The 24436-nt window shown below is 55.5% G+C and overlaps 1 protein-coding gene and 1 long non-coding RNA gene across 8 annotated transcripts in view; one reads left to right on the top strand and one right to left on the bottom strand.

Moving 5' to 3' along the window:
* LOC127462514 (serine/threonine-protein kinase pim-1-like) overlaps window positions 1–20364 on the top strand; it is a 71072-nt gene extending 50708 nt beyond the window's left edge. The window contains exons 1-6 of one of the 6 annotated variants that reach the window (XM_051771164.1): window positions 12894–13444; window positions 13541–13591; window positions 13797–14163; window positions 14789–14965; window positions 15233–15386; window positions 15580–15683. In XM_051771164.1, coding sequence (XP_051627124.1) covers window positions 12935–13444; window positions 13541–13591; window positions 13797–14163; window positions 14789–14965; window positions 15233–15339 — 1212 coding nt within the window. In that variant the 5' untranslated portion in view covers window positions 12894–12934 and the 3' untranslated portion in view covers window positions 15340–15386; window positions 15580–15683. Of the gene's footprint in view, window positions 1–12893; window positions 13445–13540; window positions 13592–13796; window positions 14164–14788; window positions 14966–15232; window positions 15387–15575; window positions 15684–17287; window positions 17400–17902 lie in introns of those variants that run through there. The other 5 variants (XM_051771165.1, XR_007900464.1, XR_007900466.1 and 2 more) reach the window with 5 other exon arrangements.
* Window positions 4994–7857, bottom strand: LOC127462527 (uncharacterized). 2 transcript variants are annotated; one of them, XR_007900472.1, is made up of 3 exons: window positions 7486–7857; window positions 5833–6254; window positions 4994–5706 (listed from the first exon to the last, which is right to left on the bottom strand). It is a non-coding gene; the product is annotated as an uncharacterized LOC127462527 (long non-coding RNA). The 2 variants fall into 2 exon arrangements; XR_007900473.1 differs by having other exon boundaries at window positions 7513–7857.
* Window positions 20365–24436: the final 4072 nt, after the last annotated feature.

The following is a 24436-nucleotide window of genomic DNA, read 5'->3' as shown; positions in this document are numbered from 1 at the left end:
GTGTTTTAGAACCTGGTTCCCCTCTGCATCGAAGTGGATTGGAACAGCTGGGGTCCCCAAATGGAGAAGGAGGGGGGTGGGACCCCCAAAACTGAGAGAAAGGGGGAGGTAGGACTCCCAGATTTAGTGGGAGCAACTGGGGCAGCTGGAGTTTGGGGGTCTGACGGGAAAGGGGTGGGAGAGGGGGGAAAAGGGACGAGCTTTGCATCGTCAAACTGAGTGAGAAGGGGCTGAGACCTTGAACTGAGCAGGGTGGGGGAGGGGGCCACCCCCAAACCGGGCTGTGGGGGGAGCAGGGGATTGCAGGGAGGGTGGGAAACGGGTGGGACAGTGAGGAAAAGGGTGAGAAAGGGCGTAGGGGGTCCCATGGGGGTCCTGTAGCAGGATGCTCTGCCTGGAATGGGGTAAAACAACTCCAACAAGGCCCTGTTTGCAAAGCCCCCCGAGGGAAATGAAGAAGGGGGGTCACGCTGCTTTTGGGTTGAATAATGCTGAAACCAGCCTGACTCCTCAATTCCAAAGGGAAACATCCTGAGAGGGAGGGGAAGATGTGGCAGAGCTGGGAAAATCCCCGGGCAAAGGAACAAACAGGTGACACCCCTGAGAACTTCTCCAAGGCTGCTGGGCTGGCACAGCCTGGACACAGCTGACTGACAGTCCAGCACTTTATACGAGAAAAGCCCCAAATTTTAAGGGCAGGGTCTTGTGACGTGTCCCTTCTTGGGGGGGGTGGGGGGTGGGTGGAGATTCCTGGAGGCTGAGCCAAAGTGATTTGACCACAGTCGTTGGTCTGGATGAGTGACACCAATCTCTATTTAATAATTGGGTTTGCCTTAATACAATTGTTTCAATATTGCTTCCTAGTGCACTATATTATAATAGTTGTCATAGATCCTATACTGGGTAGTAAAAATTTTGATTAAGATCTTCTTATCTAGTCATGATCATAATAAATCATATCTCTTTCTATATATATATATCTGGTTTGCCATCCTTAGTCCTGGGGGACAAAGCTGTATAAAGGTTTAATCACACCTCTATAATCCTTTACACAGAAACCATCGACAAAGTCTGAGACTGGGATTGGATCCAGGGCAGTCCTGGGGGATTTGGGCGTCTCTGGGGGTGTTTCTGCACCTCATGACTCAGTGGCAGCTTCTCTGATAAACTTTGCCTGAAGCTCCCACTGTGCCCAGGACAGAAACTCCTGGGAGTGCCTGTGACATCCCGGCTCTTTTGCAGCCTGGAGACCCTGGGAATGTCCCCATGGAACCCCTGGGAGTGCCTGTGACATCCCATCTTTTTAGCAGCCTGGAGACCCTGGGAATGTCCCCAGGGAGCCCCTGGGAGTGCCTGGGACAGATCGGTGCCGTAGCAGCCAAAAGTCCCCTGGGATGTCACCATGGAATTGCTGTGACAGCCTCTGACCACGGGGCTCTTCCTCATCCCCAGAGACCCCTGGGAGGTCACCAGGGAGCCCCTGGGACAGCACGGGACCTCATGGCTCTTTGGCAGCCTGCAGAGCCCTGGATCCATCCCGGCATCCATATGGAGAGGATCCAGAGCCAGATCCGCCGCTGCAACTCTACAGTTGTCGTGTTGTATCCATTCCTCTCCCTCTTCCCTATGGAAATGAAGCGGGATCTGCACCCTTGGCACAGGATCCCCAGAATGCTGCCTCCATCCTGGCCCAGCTGTGGAAGGTGCCACTGCTGTTGGGAACAATCCCAGCCCACTCTGTCTCCTGATCCCAGATTTCATGCCCCTTCATCCAGCTGATCCCGATGGTCCTGGGGTAGAATCCATATGGAGGGCAGGACATTGTCAGGATCCCGTGTTCCAGTTCCACTTTTCTGGACACATGGACAACAGGAGGCTCTGGAATGGGATAACGGTGAGATCCGTTCATAGAATTCCCATGGGAATGGGATGGGGGTGAGATCCACCTATGTTCCCAAATCCCATGTTCCCAAATCCCATCTTTCCAAGGGAATTCCTCCTCCCCCCAGCTTTACACTCCAGTGCCTCCTGCCCGTATCTGATGTATTCCTGGAGCTCTTTGATGCAGTTGTGTCCCAGGTACTTCATCCACTGCTCATCCTCAATCCCTTCACATTCCCAGCACCTCTGCTGATCTGGGTGGTGCCGGTGGCCGCTACCAAGCTCCCGGATCCCGGCTGGAAGGAGATCCCCTCCCACATCCCCAGCTGCGCCTGGTAATCCCAAAAAACAGCAGTAACACCTCCAAAGTGCTGCTGCTCGGAGCAGTGACAGTTTGTGCCCCGGTGCCAATTCCCAGCGGGACAGATGGAAACCGTTTGTTCCCAAGCTGTGCTGGGGACCGGCCCCGTTCCTCTGTTGGGCCCCGGGCTGTGCCTCGGAGCCCTGACAGCTCCTGCAGGTCGGAGCTTTCCAAAGCCTGTCAGCCCTCGCTGGCGTTGCTGTTCCTGCAGCGCCGGGTGGGACAAACAGGGGGCCACCCCGGACCCCCCTTTGCCACCCCCCTCTGCCCCATGTGATGGGGGACACAAAGGGACCCCTGAACCTTCTGTCCCACCTCCCTCTTCCCCCCTCTCCCTCCTCTTTCCCAATGTCCCCCCAATCCCCAGACCCTCCGTGCTCAGCCGGGGGCTCCCAACCCCTCCCCCTTAGGCTGGGGGTCACAACCCCCCTCACACTCAGTTTTGGGGATCCCACCCCTTTTCCCTTCTCTCCCACCCCTTTCTGATCGTCCCCTCAAACCACAGCTTCCCCGTGCCCTGCTCTGGGGGTCCCACCCCCTCAACCGCTCAGTTGAAGGGGTCCCACCCCCTTTTTCCACCTTTTCTCCCCTTTCCCCCTCCCTTTTCCCTGTCATCCCCTGTTGCCGGGGGGAGTGGAAGGCTTAGACCAAGTTCATTAAAGAAGTCCTGCCCTTGAGTCCCGAGGTGCAGAAAGGACTCCCTGGCTTTCTAAACTCCTGCTCAGAGAGGAGCCTGGGGGTGGCTGGATCCAATCTCAGCCCGGGATTATGCCAAGGGTTGGAATTTAAGGAATTACAGAGCTGTGATTGAACCACTTTTGTCCTGCAGGTTTTAATGATGGCAAATCAGAAATATTGATATAAAATGAACTATTCATTATCACAGATGAACAGACAAAACATTTTAATCAGAATTATTTACTACACAATAAAACACTAAAACTACCAATAGTACAGTATAAGATTGTTGAAGCAATTATACTAAAGCTGGTAAAAAAGAAATAATTATTAAGTAGACATTTGATGTAACACCCCCAGACCAAGGCTCCTGGGGAGATCTCTTTTGCTCACCCTCCAGGAGTGACCTTGGGGGGTTCCCCAGCCAAGGGAGGAATCTCCACTCATACACCCCAAGAGGGGTTATGTTGGAAGAACCTGCCCCTGGGAAAGGGGACTGGAACTTTATAGTATCAAGTGATGGACTGACAGCCCTTGGACTCCAGGGGTTGCCTCACCATCAGGATGTTAATTCAGGGTTGAACCCAGACTGGTTCCAACATCTCCTGGCCTGGCCTGGGCCCCTCTCAGCCCAGCACTGATACATTTGCAAATAGGGCATTGTCTTGGTCCCATTCCAGGGGGGAATGTCCTGCCACAGTGTCCCAGTGTGCCTGTAATTCCATCCTGCCCTGCAGTGTCACAATGGTCCCTTGATTCCACAACTTCCCCAAATGTTTCCAGGTTCCTTTGGTTCCACGAGGCCCCCATGTCACAAAGGCCCCTGGATTCCATGAGTTTCCCTCTCAGGGTCCCTTTTTTCCAGGAGGCCCTGCAGGGTCCCAATTGTCCCTTGATTGCAGGAGGTTCCCAAATGTCTCAGGGTTCTTTGGTTCCAGGAGGCCCTGCAGTGTCACCTTGGCCCCTTCATTCCATGCAGGCCCAGGCAGAGGAACCCCAGCACGGAGCCCCCGACCCCCGTCAGCATCTTGGGGGGCGGCGTCCGACGGCAGCTCGGGGTGGGGGGGCAGCTGGGGGCAACTGGGATATACTGGGAGAGACCAGGAGTGACTGGGAACAGGCTGGGACTGACTGGGATCATCCTGGGACTGACTGGGATCATCCTGGGACTGACTGGGAACAGGCTGGGACTGACTGGGAACAGGCTGGGACTGACTGGGATCATCCTGGGACTGACTGGGCCCTGTGGAACACTGGGAAAGTTCTGGAGGGGCTGTTTTAAGTGAGCTCTGGAAAACTGTCCTGGCTGTGCAGGGCAGGAGATGCTGATGTTCTGCAGGCCCCCAGCTCTGCTCTCTGGCTCCTGGTTTCCCTCGTGCTGGGCAGTTTGAGCCCAGGCAGGGGCAGCCCTACAGGAGGTTGTGGTGCTGCAGGGCCCAGGGGCTGTGCCCCGAGGAGCTCCTGCCCCAGGGGCTCAGGGACCTGGCAGTCTGTGCTGCTGGGGGCAGGATCGTGCCCCGGGCTGTGGCTCCTGGGTGCAGAGGAGGAAGGAGAAGCACAGCTTTGGTCCCCACTCTTGTGTCCGGAGGTGCAATAGGCTGGGCTGGGGGTGGTGGCCTGGCTGGTCTCTCTTTGGCCTCAGCTGTGGGGTCTGCAGGGCCAAGTTTTGCCCTGCCCTGTTTGCAGCCTGGTGCTGACCCACTGCTGGGGCCCCCGGGCAGGTGAGTGTTTCTGCCCTGGGCTGTTCTCACTCACACCACATGTATGTGAGGGGGCACTGAGGTGTGTTCCTGCCCTGGGAGAAATAGCTCTCATTAAAATTTGGGAGATGGCCAAATAAAGTGAAACAAAGAACTTTATTAACAGCGCTGGGTGCACCCAACTCGTGACCAGGTTCCAGCACCCCGGGATGGGAGGGACGAGCCCTTTAAAGACCCTTCCATTTGCAGAACCACTCTCTCGCTCCTCCCATGCCAGGCCTCGCTCTTTTCTTCCTTCAAAGGCCATCTTTGCTTTCTGCAAAGGGCCGGGAGCCCTGGGGGGAGTCCAGGCTGTGGCAGCTCCTGTTTGTCCCTTCCCCACGCACATTCCAAATCCCTGCTCTCACACTAAACCCTCCAAAGCTTTCCAAACCCAAATCCTTTCTTCTGCTCCTCTCTCACTGGGACCATTTCTGCCTCCTTCCCCTGCAGCTGGAGGAACCTCCCCAGCTGCTGCTGCTCCCTGGCATCAAACCACACCTTCCCAAACCCTGATATTGCTCAGTTCAAAGAACAAATCTAGAGATTTCAGTTCACTTCTCTTTTCTCTGACAAAACAACAGGAACTGAAGAACTGTACTATAATCCACAACCTGAATCTCTAATTCACTAATCACTAATTGAATATCGGCACAATTAACACAAATACAACCCTTACAAACACTAAAGCTGACACTAAAGAATGCTCTGAACACACAATCCCAGCTTAACAGCTACCTTCCTTCAAATATTTAATGTGCACCAAACGCTTTAAAATGCACACAAGAACAAACTACTGCATTTAACACTCTTACAGTAAGTGAATTTTTTCTTTTTTATATCTATTATGGGCGTCCCTGAGTCAGACAGGATTCTAATACTATAACACACACTCCCAGTAACACACACTCCCCAAACACTTCACTTTCTCCAGCACTGACCATTGGGTTTGACAAACACAGTTACCTGAGCAAAGCCCTCCCCAAAGCAGCTCTATGGGCAAGAGCTCTGTGTGTGACTGATCTGTGGGCAAAGCACACGTGGGGCCTGGAACCCACCCCTGAACCACACCTGGGGCCTGGAACCCACCCCTGAACCACACCTGGGGCCTGGAACCCACCCCCTGAACCACACCTGGGGCCTGGAACCCACCCCCTGAACCACACCTGGGACCTGGAACCCACCCCCTGAACCACACCTGGGGCCTGGAACCCACCCCCTGAACCACACCTGGGGCCTGGAACCCACCCCCTGAACCACACCTGGGGCCTGGAACCCACCCCTTTCAGTCACTCAGTAGTGATTTCTTCTCATAAGCCAAATATCACACTCCTTCTTTTACAGTTATATCATCACTTTCACAACCCAATCCTATTCTATTCTGTTCTAGAGCTCCATTTCTAGGATGCTTAGGTATACCTTTTATATGCTCAGGAATGCCTTAATAAAATTCCAGGGATCTTGCTTTGAACTCACCAGATCCAGGGACTGAGATCTCCCAGAAGAATATTTTCACGGCTCGCTGGAGTCCTCAGGGTCCCGGAATCCCTGGAGGGTCGACAGCATTGTCCCACCTGGGTCACCAAGAATTGTCCCTGAAAATCGTTGGGAAGAAATGAAACCCTCCAACGCCCCGGGAAGTGTTGGTGAGCCAGGCACTGCTTTGTTCTGGCTCCCAGAGACAGGGAGCCAGTCATTCCAGCCACACGTGTCCCTTTCCAGACTTTTCACACATTTATACATTTGAACAAACAAACAAATTAATGTTCATTGTTTCTAATTTACCCAAATTAATGAACTAATGAATGATCTTCATTAATTAATGTCAGGGGTGACAGCGGGTCTGTCAGCACCTTGGCACATACTGATGAAGCAATAGATGTTGACCAGATCAAAGTATACCCCTGAGATGGACTGAAAAGAGAGGACTGAAAATGGAGGCCCTGATCCTGACAACATCCTGATGCATCCTGAGAAAGCTGTCCCGTGGGAACAGAGAACACTGTCTCATGAGAACAGGAGCACTGTCTCATGAGAACAAGGACCTGTTTTGAACAAGAGTAGTTGGGAAAAACATCAACATGAGAGAAAAATAAGAGCAGGTGCTCGGGACTGTTGTGGGAAAGAACTGGGCTGTTTTGAGAAAGAGCAAAGTTGTTGTGAGAAAGTAGAGTTTAGAAAATGCACCTATTAGCTGTAAGAATTCTGGTGTGAAAGTTTGAACTGTCCTATCCGTGTGCATTACGTGTGTTCAAAAACTGTACTTAAGGGGCTGCGCAGCAGCCCCGGGGTCCCTGCTTTTTCCTTGGAATAAACTTTGCTGGAACCTTTTTTCGTGTCGCTTTGGCCGTTCCGACATTATCAGTGACAAATTAATACTCTAATTAGTATTCTATCCTTATTGGCTAATTTGGTCCACGTTCTTTGGTCCTCTTAGCACTCCTCCTCAGACACAGAGTCTCCAGCTCTCAGACTGCAATGTCTTTGTTAATCCCCTCTGGACCTTCTGGTTCCTCCAACATGTCCTTGAAGGACCAGGAATTTAAGATCCCAGATGTCCCATCTTCAGCTCCCTGGGGCTTTGTTTATGGAAGCTCATCAGAGCCAGTGCAGAGAAACTCCAAGTTTGGGTGCTTTAAAGATCAAACCGACAAGAGCCCGTGAAAAGAAACCCGGTCAACTGCTGCCCCTGCCTAAAATTTTCGGCAAGTTGGATCATTTCCAACAAGACCAACCCCCACCGCGGGGGGGGGACCCTGCATCCCCCCGCCCACCGCCGGGGCTCTGCCGGGAACCGCCACCGGGACAGCCCCAAAACCAAATCACCTCCCGCGGACCGCCCCCGATCCCCACAAGGGGCATTTGCGGCTCAGCTTTGGAGTCCTTCCAGCTCCAAATGTCTTCCCCTGCAAAGAACCCCCTTTCCTGCAGCCCCACCCCCAAAGCAGTGCTCAGCCAATCCGAGCGCGCAGCGCTGATGACTCATCAGTTGCCAGCCAGACCCGCAGCGCCCAGCGCTCCCCCCGGACCCCCCCAGGGTCCCCCCTCGGCCCCAGCGCCCCCGGGACGGGAATTTGGGGAAAGGGGAGGTGGGGGGTGCCCAGGCCGGGCCCCCCCGCGCCGTCCCGGCCGTGGCGGCTGCGGCGGGGGCCGAGTGCGGGCGGGAGCGGCCAAGAGCCCAGCGCTGCCCCATCCCGACCTGCCCCAGCTCCAACGGGAATAGGAGGGGGAGGAGAAAGAAAACCAGGGAGAGGGGGAGGGAGAGGGGGAGGAGGAGGAGAAAACGCACGTGGATGCACCGCCCGCTGTATCCGCAGCCCCCGCGTCCCGGGAGCATCGCCCCCCGCATCCCGCAGGTGACCGGGGAGGGGGAGCTCGCCCCAAACATCTTGAGGCACTCTGGGAATTTTTTTGTGGGGGGCGGGGGGATGTTTGGATCTTGCAGGACCCCAAAGCTGAGCCGCAAATGCCCCTTGGGGGGATATTGGGGATCCCCGGGAGGTGTTTTTTGGGGGTCCCGGGGTGGGTTCCCGGCACAGCCCCGACGATGAGCAGGGGGATGTTGGGTGCCCGGAGCCACGTGGCGATCGCCGGATACCGGCGGGGAGTGGGGGGGACACGGGACACACACACCGGCTTTGGGGACCCCTGGGACAGGCGGGGGTTGGAATCTGAAACGGGGGCCCGGAGAGGGGGAACTCCCGGCAGTCTGGAGAGGAGGGGGGAGCAGCGAGGGCTGTGGGGGGAGCCGGGACCCCCGGCAGCCTGGAGAGAGGGCTGGACACCTTGGGATCGCCAGCACCCCGAAGGCGAGAGTCAGGGGAGAAGGGACCCTGGGACCCCCAAACCCCCCGACCACCCTAAAAGGGACCCCGGAGAGGGGAGCCCCCGGGACCCCCGGGACCCCCAGCAGCCCAGAGGAGGGGGATCCCCAGAATGGCAAAGTGAGGAGCCCATAAAGGAAGGACCCCTGGGATTCCCGGGATCTCTGGCAGCCCAGAGAGGGCGGGAACCCTGGAGAGGGGGTTCCCCAATACATGTGAGACCTCCAGCAGCCCACACAGGAGGGACCCCAGAACCCCAAAGTGGATAGACCAGCGAGGGGGAACTCCACTGCTGAGAGGGTTGTTTTGGGCTGAATCTTGGTGGTTTGGAGGTTTCCTTGGCCAGAAGCCGCCCAGTAACATCTAGAGATGGACTTGGGCAGGAGGAACCCCCAAGCCAATGCACTCACACTTTGTTTTCCCCCCCACAGCAGGATTTCTCCTTCCCAAAGCTTGGCCAGATGGAGGAGGAGGCTGCGAGGAAGAGGAAGATGCCCCAGGACCCCCAGGCAGGTGAGGAGGAAGTCAGTGCCCCTTTGCCCTGTCTTGTCCTGTATCTCCCAGCTGAGCATCGCCCCCGGCTGCAGGACAACCCCGCTGCCGCCGCCGTCCTGCCGGGGCCGGAGTTGGGGGGATGTCCTTGGCCTTCCCTCTGGGCCGGAGGCAAATCCCCTCCCTGTCCTTCTTCCCTCCTGCCCCAGGCCCCGAGCTGAGGACGGAGAGCCTGGAGGACAAATCCCCCCGGCAGAGCCTGGTGGGAGAGGCTGTTTTGAAGGGCTCCACGGCGCAGGAAGGCAGCGGGGAGGGAAAGCCACAAAGGTGCCTGTTACAATCTGCTAAAATATGGCAGAAAGAATTTTTATATTCGAATGTTCCCTTGAGCAAAATTAAAACTCCTACAAGTTAACTGTTGATGCCAAAACTGTTTTTATTAATTGCTAAGAGATGCGAAGAGAAAGAGGAAAACATAAGAAAAGGTTAGAAAATGCTAAGATTACTTTTTTAGAAGCATAGAAAAAGATTACCCCCAAGAACTACCTGTTCGTCCAAGCTGACTTGTGGAGTGGGGGGGAGAGGGAGAGAAAGAAGCAGCTTTGCCTTTTTTTTTTCTCTCTGGCTCCGTGGCTTTTGGTGTGATGTTGTCTCTTTAGCTGCAGGGGGTCTGGAATGCAGCCAGGATGGGGCTTCTCCACAGCTCACCCTTCACATCGGGCGGCCCCAGGCCGGGCCAGGATCTCGGGATATGGTCAGGGGGGAAAAACTCACGGGAGTAGCACGGAGGGTCCCGGTCCAATTCCAGACGGCAGAGGTTCAGTCTCTGGTGACGGGCAGGCAGCTTTCGGTGGCAAGAGAAAAAAGGGGAGGGCGAGGCGGGGGGAAAATATCTCTCAGCTGGTAAAGCCAATTGTCTTTCCCACTCCTCTTTCCCTGATCTTCCCAAATTTCTCTTCAGCTTTTATAGTGTTCAAAGGAGGTGGTCTGTGGTGTTTTGGCACGTAGCCCTGTTCAGATGTCCGCAGAGATACGATAAGGATGAACAATACCAGGATCTTTTGGCAGGAAAACTCCAGTGGGAAACTTTGTTGAGAACTTCTGGTGGAAAACTGACCCAGAAGTTTTGGTAGGAAGTTTTTGACAGGCAGGAACAATGGCGAAACATAATTTTTGGCCTTTGTATGTTATCTGTCTGTCACAGTACCCCAGGAAGAGGGTCTCCAAAGCCAGCCCAGGGTGCTCTGAGGAGGAAAGAGCCAGCCTGTGCCGGGAATGCGGCCAGAGCTTGAGCCAGAGCTCCAAACTGGTGGTCCCTGAGCAGCCTCCCAGCAGGGAGAAGCCCTTCAAGTGCTTGGAATGTGGGAAGAGCTTCATCAAGAGCTTTGCCCTCCTCACCCACCAACGGGGGAACGGCCCTACACGAGTGGGGAATGTGGGAAGAGCTTCAGTGACAGCCCCAGCCTGATCTGCCACCAGAAGATCCACACCAGGGAACGGCCCTACAAGTGTTCTGAGTGTGGGAAGAGCTTTCAAACCAGCTCAGATCTCCTCAAGCATCAGTGGACACACACAGGGGAGAGGCCCTTCCTCTGCACCCACTGTGGGAAGAGCTTCACCCGCAGCTCCCACCTCGTCACCCACCGGCGCATCCACAGTGGGGAGAGGCCCTGCAAGTGTGGGGAGTGTGGGAAGAGCTTCAGCCAGAGCTCTGCCTTGACCTCACACCAACGGACCCACCAGTAAGGGAAGCCCTAAAGGTGCCTCAGCTGTGGGAAGAGCTTTGTCTGCTGCTCCAGCTCCATCACCCACTGGAGGAGTGATGTCTTCCCACATTGGGAAGACAGCTGGCTGGTGGTCTCCACATCCTCCTGGTTCCCCACAGGCACCAGGGTGAACACAGTGGGAGAAACATCCATGGGGTCACAAACTGACCTTGGAAATTCAGTGGGAAGAGCTGATTCATTGAATTTAAAACAAAGAAATTCAACAAAGACATCTAAAGCCCCACCATTTTACTGGCATTTGGGGGCATTTGGGGATTCAGGGGAATATTTGGGAGGATTTGGAGTTTCTGGTGGGATGTGGGGGAGATTACCCCAGAAATGGGGGTTCCCAGGCCGGGCAAACGGGGCCACATTCTCGTAGTTGTGGCAGCAGTTCATGTCCCCTGATCCTGTCTGTTCTCCAGGAACTCCCCTTGGCCGTTCCAGTGCCTGGCCTGGGTCTCCCCACACGGGGTGTCCCCCCCAGGTGCCCAAATCTTTGCTGAAGTGCCTGAGCTGCTCCCAGTTGTAGATGTACCCGGGCAGGAACCTCTCCCGGTTGGGGCCGTTCACTCGGCTTTTCCCAGGACCTGGAACAGCCCTGGGTGTGCAGGGACACAGGTCAGGGGGTGCCCCCCAGCAGCCCTCAGCCCCCCCAGCAGGTTGGGAGCTCAGGGGGCCACCCCGGACCCCCCTTTCCCACCCCCCTCTGCCCCACAGCTGCTGCAGCACCAGTTACTGGGTGGGGGAGTCCCCCCATCAGCCCCCCAGGGATGGACAGGGGGGTTGGGCACCTGTGGACAGTCGTGACCAGAGCAAGCACACAAAGGGTTACAGAAGCAGTGGACATTCCCAGTGCGGACCTGCCCCCTCCCAGAGCCCCAGGGAACCGCTCCAGGGCTCAAGTGATGTGGGGCAGGGGAGACCCATGTGGGAACCCCCTGCCCTCTGTCCCCCTGCCCACTGTCCAACACCCCTTTTCTCCCCTCTCCCACCCCTTTCCCATCATCCCCACCGTCCCCAGCTCCCCCCCAGCTCGGTTTGGGGGTGTTTCTTCCCCCTGCCCTGCTCGCTTTCACAGTCTCAGCCCCCTCCTCGCTCACTTTGGAGGTCCCAGACACCCTTTTCTCCCGTTCTCCCCCCCCCCGTTGTCCCATTGTCCCCTGAAAGGCAGCTGTTAAATACTGGGTGCTGAAAAAGCTGCTACATCGTGTCCATTCCAAATTAAGCCTGCATTTATTAGGAGGGACTGGCATCCAAAGGGCAGCAAGAAGAGTCTTCTAATTCTCTTCTTTTTCATCCTCTCTGCAGCCGCCGATTTTCCCTGGAAGCGGGCAGGAAAACAGGAGCAGCCCTGGTGTGGTCGGGGAGCAGCGCTGAGCCCAAAGGGCTGCATTTCCCCTGCCCATCCTCCTGCTCTGCCCTGCCCCGGGGCTGGCTCTGCCTGGCGCTGGCCGGACGTGCCGGGGCTCCTCCCTGAGCAAAGCCCTTGGCAAAGTTGAGGGGCAAGTGCAGAGCCCGGCTGGCCTGGGAGGAAGCGACAGCAGCGCGGGCCGAGCGGGGGGGCTGGGGTGGGAGCAGCGGCGGGAAGTTGCAAACTTGGCAGCCAAGAAGTTGAAGTGAAGTGAAGCAGCTCCAAAAGGCCGTGGTCTTGGCGTGGGGGCGGGAGGAAGGGGAGCTCCGGGACTGCGGCCGGGGCTGGTTGGGAGCGGAGCGGCCGGGGCTGCCCCCGGGGCTGGCGGGGGCCAACGGGGAACGGACAAACGGACCGAGGGACCAACGGCCCCTGCGCTTCGGCAGCAGCAGCGGCAGCAGCAGCGACTGTAGCGACGCGCTCTCGCTCTGACTCTTGTTCGTGCTCTCCTTGCTCGAGCTCCTCCTCCTCCTCTCCCTGTGCCGGTGTCCCACTGTCCCTGTGCCGGTGTCCCTGTCCCATTCCCGGTGTCCCTGTCCCGGTGTCCCTGTGCCGGTGTCCCTGTCCCATTCCCGGTGTCCCTGTCCCATTCCCGGTGTCCCTGTCCCATTCCCGGTGTCCCTGTGCCGCTGTCCCATTCCCGGTGTCCCTGTCCCATTCCCGGTGTCCCTGTGCCGCTGTCCCTGTCCCATTCCCGCTGTCCCTGTCCCATTCCCGGTGTCCCATTCCCGCTGTCCCTGTCCCGTTCCCGGTCCCCCCTCCCCTTGCCGGCCCGGGCCATGGCCCCGGCCGTTCCCCTCTGCCGGGCGGGGCCGCCCCGTCCCCGGCCCTGGGCGGCCCGGCGCGGTCTCGCCCTCGCCCGGCTCCCGGCGCGCCGGCTGTGGCGCTGCTGGGCGCTCCTGTGGGGCTGGCTGTGGGACGGGCTCGGCCTCGCCGCCCCTTGGCTCCGCCTGGCTCGAGCCCGGCGCCTGCCGGGGCCGGCGGGGGCCGCGGGCGCCGCGGGCGCTGCCGCCTCCTCGGCGGCTTCCCCGGCCAGAGCTCCGCCGCTCGCCAGCCCGGCCGCCGGCAGCGAGCCGCCGCTGCCCGCTGCGGCTGGGGAAGCCCGGCCCGGGCCGCTCGAGGGGCGCTCGGGGGCCGTGCCGGGCCCCGGCCCGAACGCTGACGGCCACGTCTCGCCCGCACGGAAGGCCAAGGAGCCGCTGCACGAGCGCTACCGGCTGCATTCGCTGCTGGGCAGCGGCGGCTTCGGCCGCGTCTACGCGGGGACCCGCCTGGCGGACGGAGCCCCGGTGAGTGCAGGAGGAGGAGGAGCAGGAGGAGGAGGAGGAGGAGGAGGAGAGCGGGACGGGCGGCGAGCTCAACCCGCCCTTCCCCTTGGCTTGCAGGTGGCCATCAAAGCCGTGTCCCGGGATGGCATCCGGCGCTGGGGCGAGCTGGTGAGCGAGCGGGGCCAGCGGGAGAAAGCGGGGCGGGCCGGGCGGGGACGAGCCGAGGCCCGGGAGGGTGGAAGCCGCCCGGACACCTGGAGGGAGAGCGGGCGTGGGCTCGGTGGGGGACGGGGAGCATCCAGGGCTGGCCGAGGGGTAGCAGGCAGACAGGCACGGCATCAGCCCCACTGACGACCCCGTGGTCCCCCCGCAGCCCGACGGCACCCGGGCCCCCCTGGAGATCGTGCTGCTGGACAAGGTGTGCAATGGCTTCCCTGGTGTCATCCAGCTGCTGGAGTGGTTCAAGCTCCCCAACGGTTTCCTGTTGGTGATGGAGCGTCCGGAGCCGTCTCAGGACCTCTCTGGCTTACTGACGGCGTGGGGGTTCCTGCCGGAGGAGATGGCGTGGGGGCTGTTCCGCCAGGTGCTGCAGGCCGTGCGGCACTGCACCAGCTGCGGCGTCCTGCACCGGGACATCAAGCCCCACAACATCCTCCTCCACCTGGCCACCGGCGAGGCCAAGCTCCTTGACTTTGGATGTGGCACCTTCCTCCAGGACACGGCCTACACCCAGTTTGCAGGTGAGCCCACAGCCGGGGGATGCTCCTGGTGCCGGGCATCGCGTGGCCATGCCCGGGTGTGGCACCGGAGATTGCCCCTTTGGCTGAGGGGGAACAGGATTAGTTCTTCAGCCAAGTTGCTTTTGGATGGGGCTGGGGGGTTACTGTGAGACAGGCCCCGGCCTTGCCGACAGCCTGTGCCAGCCACCCCGTCCCGGGCTGGGTCTGGGGCAGGGGGGAGCCAGCCTGACCAAAACCCCTGCAAGGGTAGCAGAGAAGGGGGTCAGAACTGTGCACCAGCTGGCTTGGTGTGCAGGCGAGGAAGGGCTTGGGCTGCTCCGCTCGCCTTCTTTGCCTTGGCTTATGATGAATTGTTGGGGCGGGGGAAGGCATGGCTTTTCCCCACCTCTGGGTGGGTTTTTCCCTTGCATGTAATGGTTGGGCCTTGCCAGGGCTTCCGCTGCCCTCTTGGACACCAGCGGCTTCTTCTCCAACCCAGAGTTTGTAAGCAAGAGTCAGGGGCCAGCGAGAAGGCAGTGGGTCACAGCGTGTGCCACTGGGGCAGGCCCCACATTGCCAGGGATGCTGGGGTGAGGCTCTGGGAGCAGGCAGCATCCACCTGATGAGCTGCGTCTGTATTCCGTAGGAACACTGTCCTACAGCCCGCCAGAGTGGATCTACCTCAAACGCTACCACGGCGAGGAGGCGACCATCTGGTCCCTGGGCATCCTGCTCTACCAGATGGTCTGCGGGAAGCACCCTTTCTGCAAAGGCACCGACACCATCTGGGACCAGCTCCCGTTCCCAGCACGGGTCTCTCCAGGTGGATACCAATCTTTGTGGCACGGGGGGAATAACGGTGTTGGGAGAGGGCAGCGGGCTCACGAGGACGCCGCTCTTGAAGCTGTTTGTGTCCCATGGGTGGCTGGAGGAGGTGGCCTGTGTCCTGCCATCCTGCTCTCCTCCAAAGGGAGAATCGATGGAGAAGTTTGGGCACAGCTCTGAGCACAGCCAGCACAGCCCGGGCACGTGGACAGTGGGACAGAGGGGACAGGATCCTTCTCCAACTGACCGGCCATTTTCCCCCCAGGGTGCCAGGACCTTATCAGGTGGTGTTTGTCCATCCGCCCCTCGGACAGGCCAGCATTGGAAGACCTTTTGTGCCATCCTTGGGTGCAGGGCATTCCCCTGCCCTAGAAGACGGGAGAGATCCACGTGCTCACTTTGATCCAGGGCCCTGGCAAGTAACACCTCCACACATCCCTTGGCAAGAAGAAGCCAAGAAAACCAGACTTTTTTGTCAGCCTGTAGCACTGAGGGGGGGTCATCCCACGGGAACACGCCCCTCTTTGTGCTGGAGCTGGGCTGCAGAGCCGGTCTCCCAAGTGCTGGTGGCCACCATCCAACCTGGTTTTGCTGGTCCCGCTTCACAGACAGCTGGGCCCTCGGCAGAACGCTGACAGCCTGGTCTGGCCCCCAGGGAAGGAGAAGGGGCCTCTGGAGAAGCTGTGCCGGGTGGGGCTGCTGCTGGAGACATCGAGGACGACGTCAGGGATGACAAGCTCTCAGTTGACCTGGACGCCGGCGAGCTGAAGATGATGGACTTTGATTGTGGCCCCTTCCTCCAAGCCGTGCTCCACAGGCCGTTTGCAGATGAGTCCACACCCGGGGGTGCTCCCGGCCGCGGGCATTGCTCAGCCTGGCTGGGCACCGAAGGGTCCCCCTTTGCTGCTGGGGAACCCGATGAATTCTTCAGCCGGCTGCCAAGCTGCTTCTTGGCAGGAGGGCGGGCGGGTGCTCTGGGCTGGGTGTGAAATGGGAGCCCGGCTCTGCCCCCAGCCTCTGCCACTGCCCCTTTGCTGGGCGGGGCTGGGGCAGGGGCAGCCAGCCTGCCAAAAACAAACCCCGTGGGGGGAGCAAAGGTGGGGCTGCAGAACACCAGCTGCTTTGGGCTGCAGGCCAGGAAAGGCTTGGGCTGCCTTGGCTTAGGAGCCTTTCTTTGGGCCAGTGCAGCAGGGCAGGGAGAAGGCCTGGGTTTTCCTGAGCTGGAGGAGGTGGGGTTTTTCTTTGGCCTGGAGGGCTTGGGCCTTCCTCAGAACCCTGACAGAAGGTTAACATTTTACCTTTTTTCTTGTTTCCACTTTTGGTTTGTAATCTCTTGTCATGAATTTGTTGTTTGTTTTCCAGGGAAGAGTTGGAGCTGGTGCCCAGTGCGGACTGGGAAGGGCTGGGCCCATCCCTGGAGAGGATCTGACGTCCCCTCTGAGAAGGCTGAGGACATCCTTTGGGACACGCTCTTCTTGTGGCAGCAGATCTTGTGAGGTAGATGCTCATCTTGCCCATCTTGTCAGCAGGAGTGGGATAATGGCTTTGGGGAGATGGCAGCAGGCACATGAACATCCCGCTCTTGCAGCTGCTGAGGAGGTTGATCTCCTGGGCTTGGCTGGACGAGGTGGCACCTGTGTTGAGTAATTTCTGAAATCCAATCGATCTGGGATGACCCCAAATGACAGTTTAGTTTCCAGCTTGCTCGAGCTGTATCTCAGCTGTTCTCTGAACAGTTCTCTCCCCCACCTGCCTAGTACTTCCCAACTGCTCCCTCCTGTCCCTGCAATGAGTTCCCAGCTCCTCATGGTCTCCATCAAACCCCTGAGAGAAGAAATAGAAACTCTACTCACAGTCCCCTGGAGTGCCCAAATGAGGAACAATGTAATCCTGGAGAAGTCCTAGAGAATTAGATAAGGGATGTCCCAAACAAGCAGGATGTAAACTAAGCTCTGGGTACCCAGATAAAATAAAGAACAAACTTTATTTTTGGTGGTGAAACACAATGGTGCTGTGGTGCTCAAGAACTGAGGTCAGGATGACAGAGAAGGCCCGGAAGGCCCAGAAAAGGACTTCCAATCGGGGTGTGGCTATGTAAAGCAAAGTACTGAATATGTATTAAGTAAGCCAGACTATTGACTGCACATGTAAACAGTGTGTGTAATAAAAAGCCCTGTCTGTCCTTTGGCACGGTGGATTAGAGGAGCTCTCCTCTGAACATCCAGCATGCTGAATAAAGAAGAATGCTCTTTTTACCATCTCCAAATTGGGGTGAAGAAGTTTGTTTCTGCTGCTTTTCAGTATCATTTCTGGCCCCCAGACAGGACCCTCTGCCTGATCTCCCGCGGATCCGAGGGATCTCTGGATCTTCACGCCAGCCCCAGGACTTTGCTGCAGAAGAGCACAGATCCCCAGCCCAGTCTGGGACACAGGTGAGATCCCACTGGATAACAAGGCATTCTTTTGGGGAATCCTGCCCATGTCAAACGTGTGGATCTTTCAGCGCACTGGGGGTTCTTTGGTATTTTGGGAATCCTGCTCACCTGAGACCTGTGGATCTTCCAGCGCTTTGGGTGGGTTCTTTGGTACTCTGGAATTTGGTCTCTGGCTTTGTTTGATCGATCACTATTGTTCTGTACTTGTATTTGTTTCTGTATTGTAACATTTGGGGTCTACTGTTTAGAGCTGGGAAGTGGGCAATGTGAAGGGGGAATTGTGAAGAAGTCGCCCCTTGGTTGCCTTTTGCAATATTGGATGAAGATTGGTGGCCCCCCCGGAGGAACAGCTCCCAGGGAGAATTTAATGGAGTGTTGGAATCAGTGGGTGGCTGTTCTGGAACACTGAATTAGAATCCATTGTTCCAGTTGATGCTGTTTTAGAAGGGGAACAGAAGTGGAAGGAGGTTATGTCTGGTGATGTGTTTTTCACTTTGCAGAACCTGTGAAATGGCAGAAAGATTGTGGTGTGAATGCAGCGCCCTCAGAGCCCTTGGTGTGAGCCCGGGAAGGAAAATCAAGCTGAGGGACAAGATCAGTCTAATTTGGGGACATTGTTGGAGGTTGGAGTTGCAGTTCTGGAAGAAATCCCTGAGGAAATGGTGCCCGTGGGGAGAGGAAGAGGACGAGAGCGTGGGCAGCCTGCTTCAAACATCCCCCCCAGGAGACTTGGGCTCAGTCCCTGTGCATCCTGTAAGAAAGATGGACACTGGAAATGGGATTGTCCGCAACTGAAACTTCAGAACCCTCCCAACCCTCTCGTGGCATCACTGAAGACGACTGAGGGGGCACCAGAGGATTCTTCCCCATCAGAACATCTGGTTCCAGCCAAGCTAAGCACAATTGTTTGTGGCTGTGGGAACTTGTTCCTCTGTGTTAAATCCGGGAAAATGAAACTCAAGGGACAATTCTAGAACAATTGTCTGGTGTGCCAGGGAATTGGGAAACTGGGCCATTTTTAATGCTGTGGCTTTTAAATTGGGAAAACAGTGGTTGGCTCCCCAGTTTTTGTATTTCCCCAATTCCCCAAAGCCTCTGCTTGGGAGAGATCTCTTGGCAAAATGAAATGCCACAATCCAATTTAAAAATGGTCCATTATAGGTTATTATTGCAGAGCCTAATTCTGTGGAAGTTTCTGGTTTTGCATGAGAGTCTCCAAAAGCAGAAGTAATCCATCTGCCCCCATCACTTGGGGATGCAGTGGTTCCAACAGGATGGGCTGGAGAGGTGCCTCCATGATCCAAGAGAGCAGAACCCGTGAGAATTCCAGTGAAACCTGGAGTGGGGTTGGTGGGGCCAAAGCAATGTCCTTTGCAAATAGACAGTTGTAAGGGATTCTCACCCTTTGTAGAACAATTGGTGAAATTTTGCTTGTGAAAAGAACGTGAATCTAAATGGAATGCTCCAGTTTTGCCAGTCAAGCAGGCAAATGGAAGGCTATGCCAGTTAGTCCAAGACCTCAGAGCTATAAAGAATAGAGTAGAAGATATACAAGCAGTTGTAGGGAATCCTTACACTTTGCTAACTCCCCTAAATGAGAGTTTATTATGTTTCACAGGATTAGATTTGAAAGCTGCCTTTTTCTGTCTCCCTTTGAGTTGGGAAAGTCAAGAGCTTTTTGCTTTCCAATGGGAAAATCCAAAGATGGGGAGGAAAACCCATCTGACTTTGGTGGTCCTCTTGCAGGGGTTTAAAAATAGCCCCCCAATATTTGGAACTCGACTGGCAAAGGGACTGGAGGAATGGGGAAGTCCAACCCACCCTCTTGGAGCCTTATTGCAGTGTGTGGATGATCTTTTGATAGCCACTGATGCTGAGCAGCAACGCTGGGGTCAGAGTGTGGCCCTGTGGAATTTCCTTGGGCTGAGTGGATAGGGGGTATCCCAAACACAAAGTGCAAGTAGTCCAGAGCCCAGGAGCCTCCGTGGGCTTTGAAATTCTCCAAGGACAAGGGAGGCTGGGCCAGGAAGGAAAGAAGCAACCTGTCAACTGCCCCAGCCCCAGCAAAGGAAGCCCAGAGCGGGATTGCTTCCAGACTAGAGGAGAAGTGTATTCGGGCAGAGCTGGCTTAGGAGACAGCCCCTTGGAAAGTCCTGGTTGGGAATTGTTTCCCAGTGGGGGCAGCTTTGTCCGGCATGGAAACCAATTCCCTGGATGCACAGGAACTCCCCACCCCCAGGTCAGAGATCCTGACAGAGATCCTTCTCCCAGGAGAAGAAAATGAGTCTAGTGCTAAGGCTTGTCAACTCCTTGAAACCTCAGGAGCAAAATTTGCTCCAGGAGGCTGGGCAGTTACCCCAAGTGGGCAAATAATAGTCCCTGAGCCAATCTCCTGTGACCTGGTGGATGGGGAACATGAGGGTATTCCTTGGAGTGAAGCAAATTATTGAAACATTTGCCCACGTGGGTTCTTGGTCCAAAACTGACCCCAGTTGTACCAGCAGTGAGTCAGCAGTGTGGTGTGTGCAAGAGAAATAATCCAAACCCTGCCAGTGGAGTGGGAAGAGGTGATGGAAAATGCAGAAATGCTGCAGGTGAATGTTGGCAGATGGATGTGACTGAATTGCCCAGAAAAGGGGGGTGTAAAGATCTCCTAGTCTTGGGGGATACCTTCTCTGGGTGGCCAGAGGCTGTTCCTTGTTGCACTAAGCAGGTTGGGAAGGAGACTGCAATGCTGTTCAGTGCAATCCTCCCTGTATTTGGGATGCCTTTGGGAATGTCATCAGACAGAGGTTCCCACTTGACTGCAGAAACAAAATGCTTCACTCTTGTTTTGCTCTTCTGACAACAGTTCAAACACTGTTGACGTGGGAGGAAAATTTACATGTCTTTTTAGTGCCAAAGGTGATCCAAGTGTTGCCTACAAGTGTCTGTATTAAGTAAGCAAGACTCTGTAATCAATCTGGAACCTGTGTGTGTAATGTAAAGCCCTGTGTGGCTGTCCCTGAAGTGCTGAGGCTGAACAACAGCCCCTGAGCCAAAGCTGAGCTCTAGATGAACCTTCCAACCTAATGGGCTGTGTCTCCATGTATCTGCTCATCAGCTCAAACTGGGTCTATTTGTTGGTACAAATGTGGTGTGATGGGACTCCACCTGTGTATCTGCTCCTGAACCAAACAGGTGTGCTTATTAGGGAGATCTGTTAGTCTGGGCTCATTAGTGAATCCTGTTTGTATCTGTTCCTTAACCAAATATGTCTGATTGTGAGCAAAATCTGATCTTTATCTTTCTGTATCTGGAGAGTGGTCGAGGCCATGGCAGTCGATGTCTGGCCTTGTTTGGCAGTGGATGGGGCAGGGGGAGCCTTGGTTTGGGAGAAGTAGAACATTGCTCCCAAGATTCTGCTCTGGCCAAATAAGGAACAATAGAATGTTAGAGAAGTCCTGGAGAATTGGATCAGGGCTGGAACTCAAGCAAACAGGATGTGAGCTGAGCTCTGGGGACCCAGAGAAGATCAAACCAAACGTGACAGTCTCTGTGGGGAAAACCAGTGATGCTGAGAACCGAGGTCAAGAAGCAGACACCTGAGCTTTGGGGGCACCAGATGCCAAAAAACCCACCAGAGACCCCCAGAGACCCCCAAATGACCAAATAGGGACTTGCAATAGGGGTGTGACTGTAAAGCACAGTAATGGACATGTGTTCAGTAAGGGGGAATACCCAATGCCTCTGGAATCAGTGTGTGTAATCCCAAGCCCTGCCTGTGTCCCTGAGCAGGCTGGATTAGAAGAACTCTCCTGCAGGCGTCCAGCACGCTGCCCTAAAGAATGCCTGCTTCTTAACACCTCCCAGCTGGGGTTAAGGAGTTGCTTTCTGCTGCTTTTGGGCACCATTTCTGGCCCCAGATGGGACCCTCTGCCTGATCTCCCGTGGATCCGAGGGGTCTCTGGATCTTCACGCCGGCCCCAGGACTTTCCTGGAGAAGAGCACAGATCCCCGGACTGGTCTGGGATGGGGGAAGATCCCACTGGACAATAAGGCATTCTTTTGGGGAATCCTGTCCCTCTAAGAGGTGTGGATCTTCCAGCTCTTTGGGTGGGTTATTTGGTGTTCCCCAATTTGGTCTCTGGCTTTGTTTTCTCCACTAATCCTTGTTTTGTGTTTCTATTTGTTTCTGCACTGTAACATTTGCACAAGTGGGTTCTTGGTCCAAAACTGACCCCAGTTGTACAAGCAGTGAGTCAGCAGTGTGGTGTGTGCAAGAGAAATAATCCAAACCCTGCCAGTGGAGTGGGAAGAGGTGATGGAAAATGCAGAAATGCTGCAGGTGAATGTTGGCAGATGGATGTGACTGAATTGCCCAGACAAGGGGGGTGTAAAGATCTCCTGGTCTTGGGGGATACCTTCTCTGGGTGGCCAGAGGCTGTTCCTTGTCACACCAACCGGGCTGGGGAAGTGAGTGGAATCCTGTTGAATCCAAGAATCCCTGGATTCGAGGTACATTTGGGAATGTCGTCAGACAGAGGTGCCCACTTGATTGTAGAAGTGGTACAACAAGTCAAGTCAGGGATGCATTATTGCAGAATTCCAAAGGCCAGAGCCCCTTGGGTAATTGAGAGGTTGTCTGAGAAGAAACCAAATGCTTAAGTCTGCTTTGGCTCTCCTGCCAATAGTTAATTGGGTCTTGACTTGGGAGCAAAATTTACATCTCCTTTTAGTCTCAAACGTGACCCAGGTGTTGCCTCCAAGGGATTGCTGGGTGTGCACTCCTTTACCTGAAAAGGCAAGGAAGCCATTCCCCATTTCTGCCTTCCCTATTCTGGCAGAAATGATTCCTGGTCACTGGGTGAGCACTTGTGTTCCCCAAAAAGTAGACCCAGCAGTCAGTGTGCAAGTACCCCCCCACACCTCTGACAATCCTGCCTGTGTCCAAAGCTGTGACCCCCACTGAAGGAACAGGAAAAGTGGATTGTGTTAATGAGAGTGGCCATTTGTGGGAAATCACCCCCAATGTCCTCAAACCCTTCCTGCTGGGGAAATGACTGATCCTTGGCTGGTCCCCAAAGGAACGGGATGGGATTGGGGTGTGGAAATAACACCTGTGAAGGGTTGCCCAAAGCTGGAAGGGCATTTGTATTTCAGCTTGCATCAGGATTCAGTGCTGTAGCTGTTCTAATGCCTTGAGCTGTAAAATGAAATAAAGCTCCTAAGACACTCTATCCCTTCAGGAGCTTAGTCTGAAAAAAGGGGGGATTTGATGTGGGATATAGAAGACTGCTCCCAACATTTCTCTATGGCCAAGGAAGGAAAACTGTCCTGGAGAATTAGATCAGGGATGTAACTAAGCAAACAGGATGGAAGCTGAGCTCTGTGGGCCCAGAGAAGATCAAACCCAAACGTTCCAGTCTTTGTGGTGAAAGGTAATGACACTGTGTCTGCTCAGAACCGAGGTCAAGAAGTGGACACCTCAACTTTGGGGGGCACCAGATACCAAAAAACCCACCAGAGAGCCCTGAAGGAGACCCCAAAGGACCAACTAAGGATTTGCAATAGGGGGGGTGACTGTGTAAAGCAAAGTAACATCTATGTCTTAAGTAAGGGAGAATATGTAATGAATCTGGAAACTGTGTGTGTAATGTAAAGCCCTGTGTGGCTGTCACTGAAGTGCTGAGGCTGAACAACAGGCCCTGAGCCAAAGCTGAGCTCTAGATGAACCTTCCAACCTAGCAGTCTGTTTATCCATGTATTTGCTCCTTAGCTAAAACTGTGTATGTTTGTTGGTCAAAGATGTAGTGTGGAAAGACTCTCCGTGTATCTGCCCATGAACAAAATAAATGTGCTTATTAGTGAGATCTGTGAGTCTCAGCTCATTAGTGAATGATATTTGTATGTGTTCGTTAATCAAATCTTATGTCTGATTGTGAGCAAAATGTGATCTTTATCTTCCTGTCTTTAGAGAGTGGTCAAGGCCCTGGCAGTGGATGTGTGGCCTTGTTTGGCAGCAGATGGGGCAGGTTGACTGCCTGGGTTTTCCCCTTAAGCCCTGGCCAGGCTGTGGGTGGAACCCAGGAGGAGAAGGGAGCCAGATGGTTTTGCACACTGGTAGCTCTGTGAGCTCGTTTATCCAAGGCCAGAAAAGCTGGAGCCCCTCCCAGCAGAGCTGGAGCCCTCCCCTACGAGTGGACGCCCTGGGTAGGATTTCCCTTCCCCAGGAGGGGTTCTCCAACCCTTGGCTGCGACCGGGGCTCCCCCGCTGCCGTGCGGGCCTGGCTGAGGGGAACAGATGAGGGCAACTGGGCAGGGATCTTTTCTACTCACTCCAGGCACTCTTGGTAGGAACGATGAGGTGCATTACTGAGCTCAGCCTTTTGTCATTCTTTGCTGCTTTGCACTGCAGTAAAATTACACACTTGTTCTCCAGAGTCGGTGTCGGTGTCTCTTGTGCTGACCCTCGTCGTGGGCAAAACAGTTCCCTGGGGCCCTGCAGTGTCACAATGGTCCCCTGATTCCATGGGACAACATTCCTAATGTACTGTCTAGACTAGAGGAAAATCACAGGAAGGGCCGTGGTTTGTTAGGACTTGCTTTGTCTGAATGAGCCCCGTGGGGCTTTTGGTGCTGAGTCCTTGAACCTCAGGTACTGAGGGGAGATTGCACCAACCTGTCCATAAGTGAAAGTCAGAAGGAGAACCCAAAGTATCTCAAAGCATTAATGGGTCCCACTGAGGGCCATTCCCAATACAGGCTCCTCATGGACTGGTTGGAGGAGAGGATTGGAGGCCATGATTGCACAAAGCTCTCGAAGGCTCAGTTTGCAAAGGAAATCCCAAAGCTCCTTAAAAACCCTGGAGGACCTACTGACAAAGCCTCTCAAGGGACTAATTAAAGCAGAGAATTGGAGACCATGATTGATCAAACCTCTCCTAGACTCAGAGTCAAAAGGAAAGGCAAAGGACCTGAATAAACCTTTAGTCCCTTCAAGCATTAACGAGCCCCACTGAGGGCCCTTCCTGACCAAGCCTCTTCAGGGACTC

The sequence above is a fragment of the Manacus candei genome, unplaced genomic scaffold (assembly GCF_025592945.1).
Source record: "Manacus candei isolate 608988 ecotype Guabito, Panama unplaced genomic scaffold, ASM2559294v1 h1tg000129l, whole genome shotgun sequence".
Classification (NCBI taxonomy): Eukaryota; Metazoa; Chordata; class Aves; order Passeriformes; family Pipridae; genus Manacus; species Manacus candei.
This window is presented reverse-complemented; position numbering and strand designations above follow the sequence as displayed.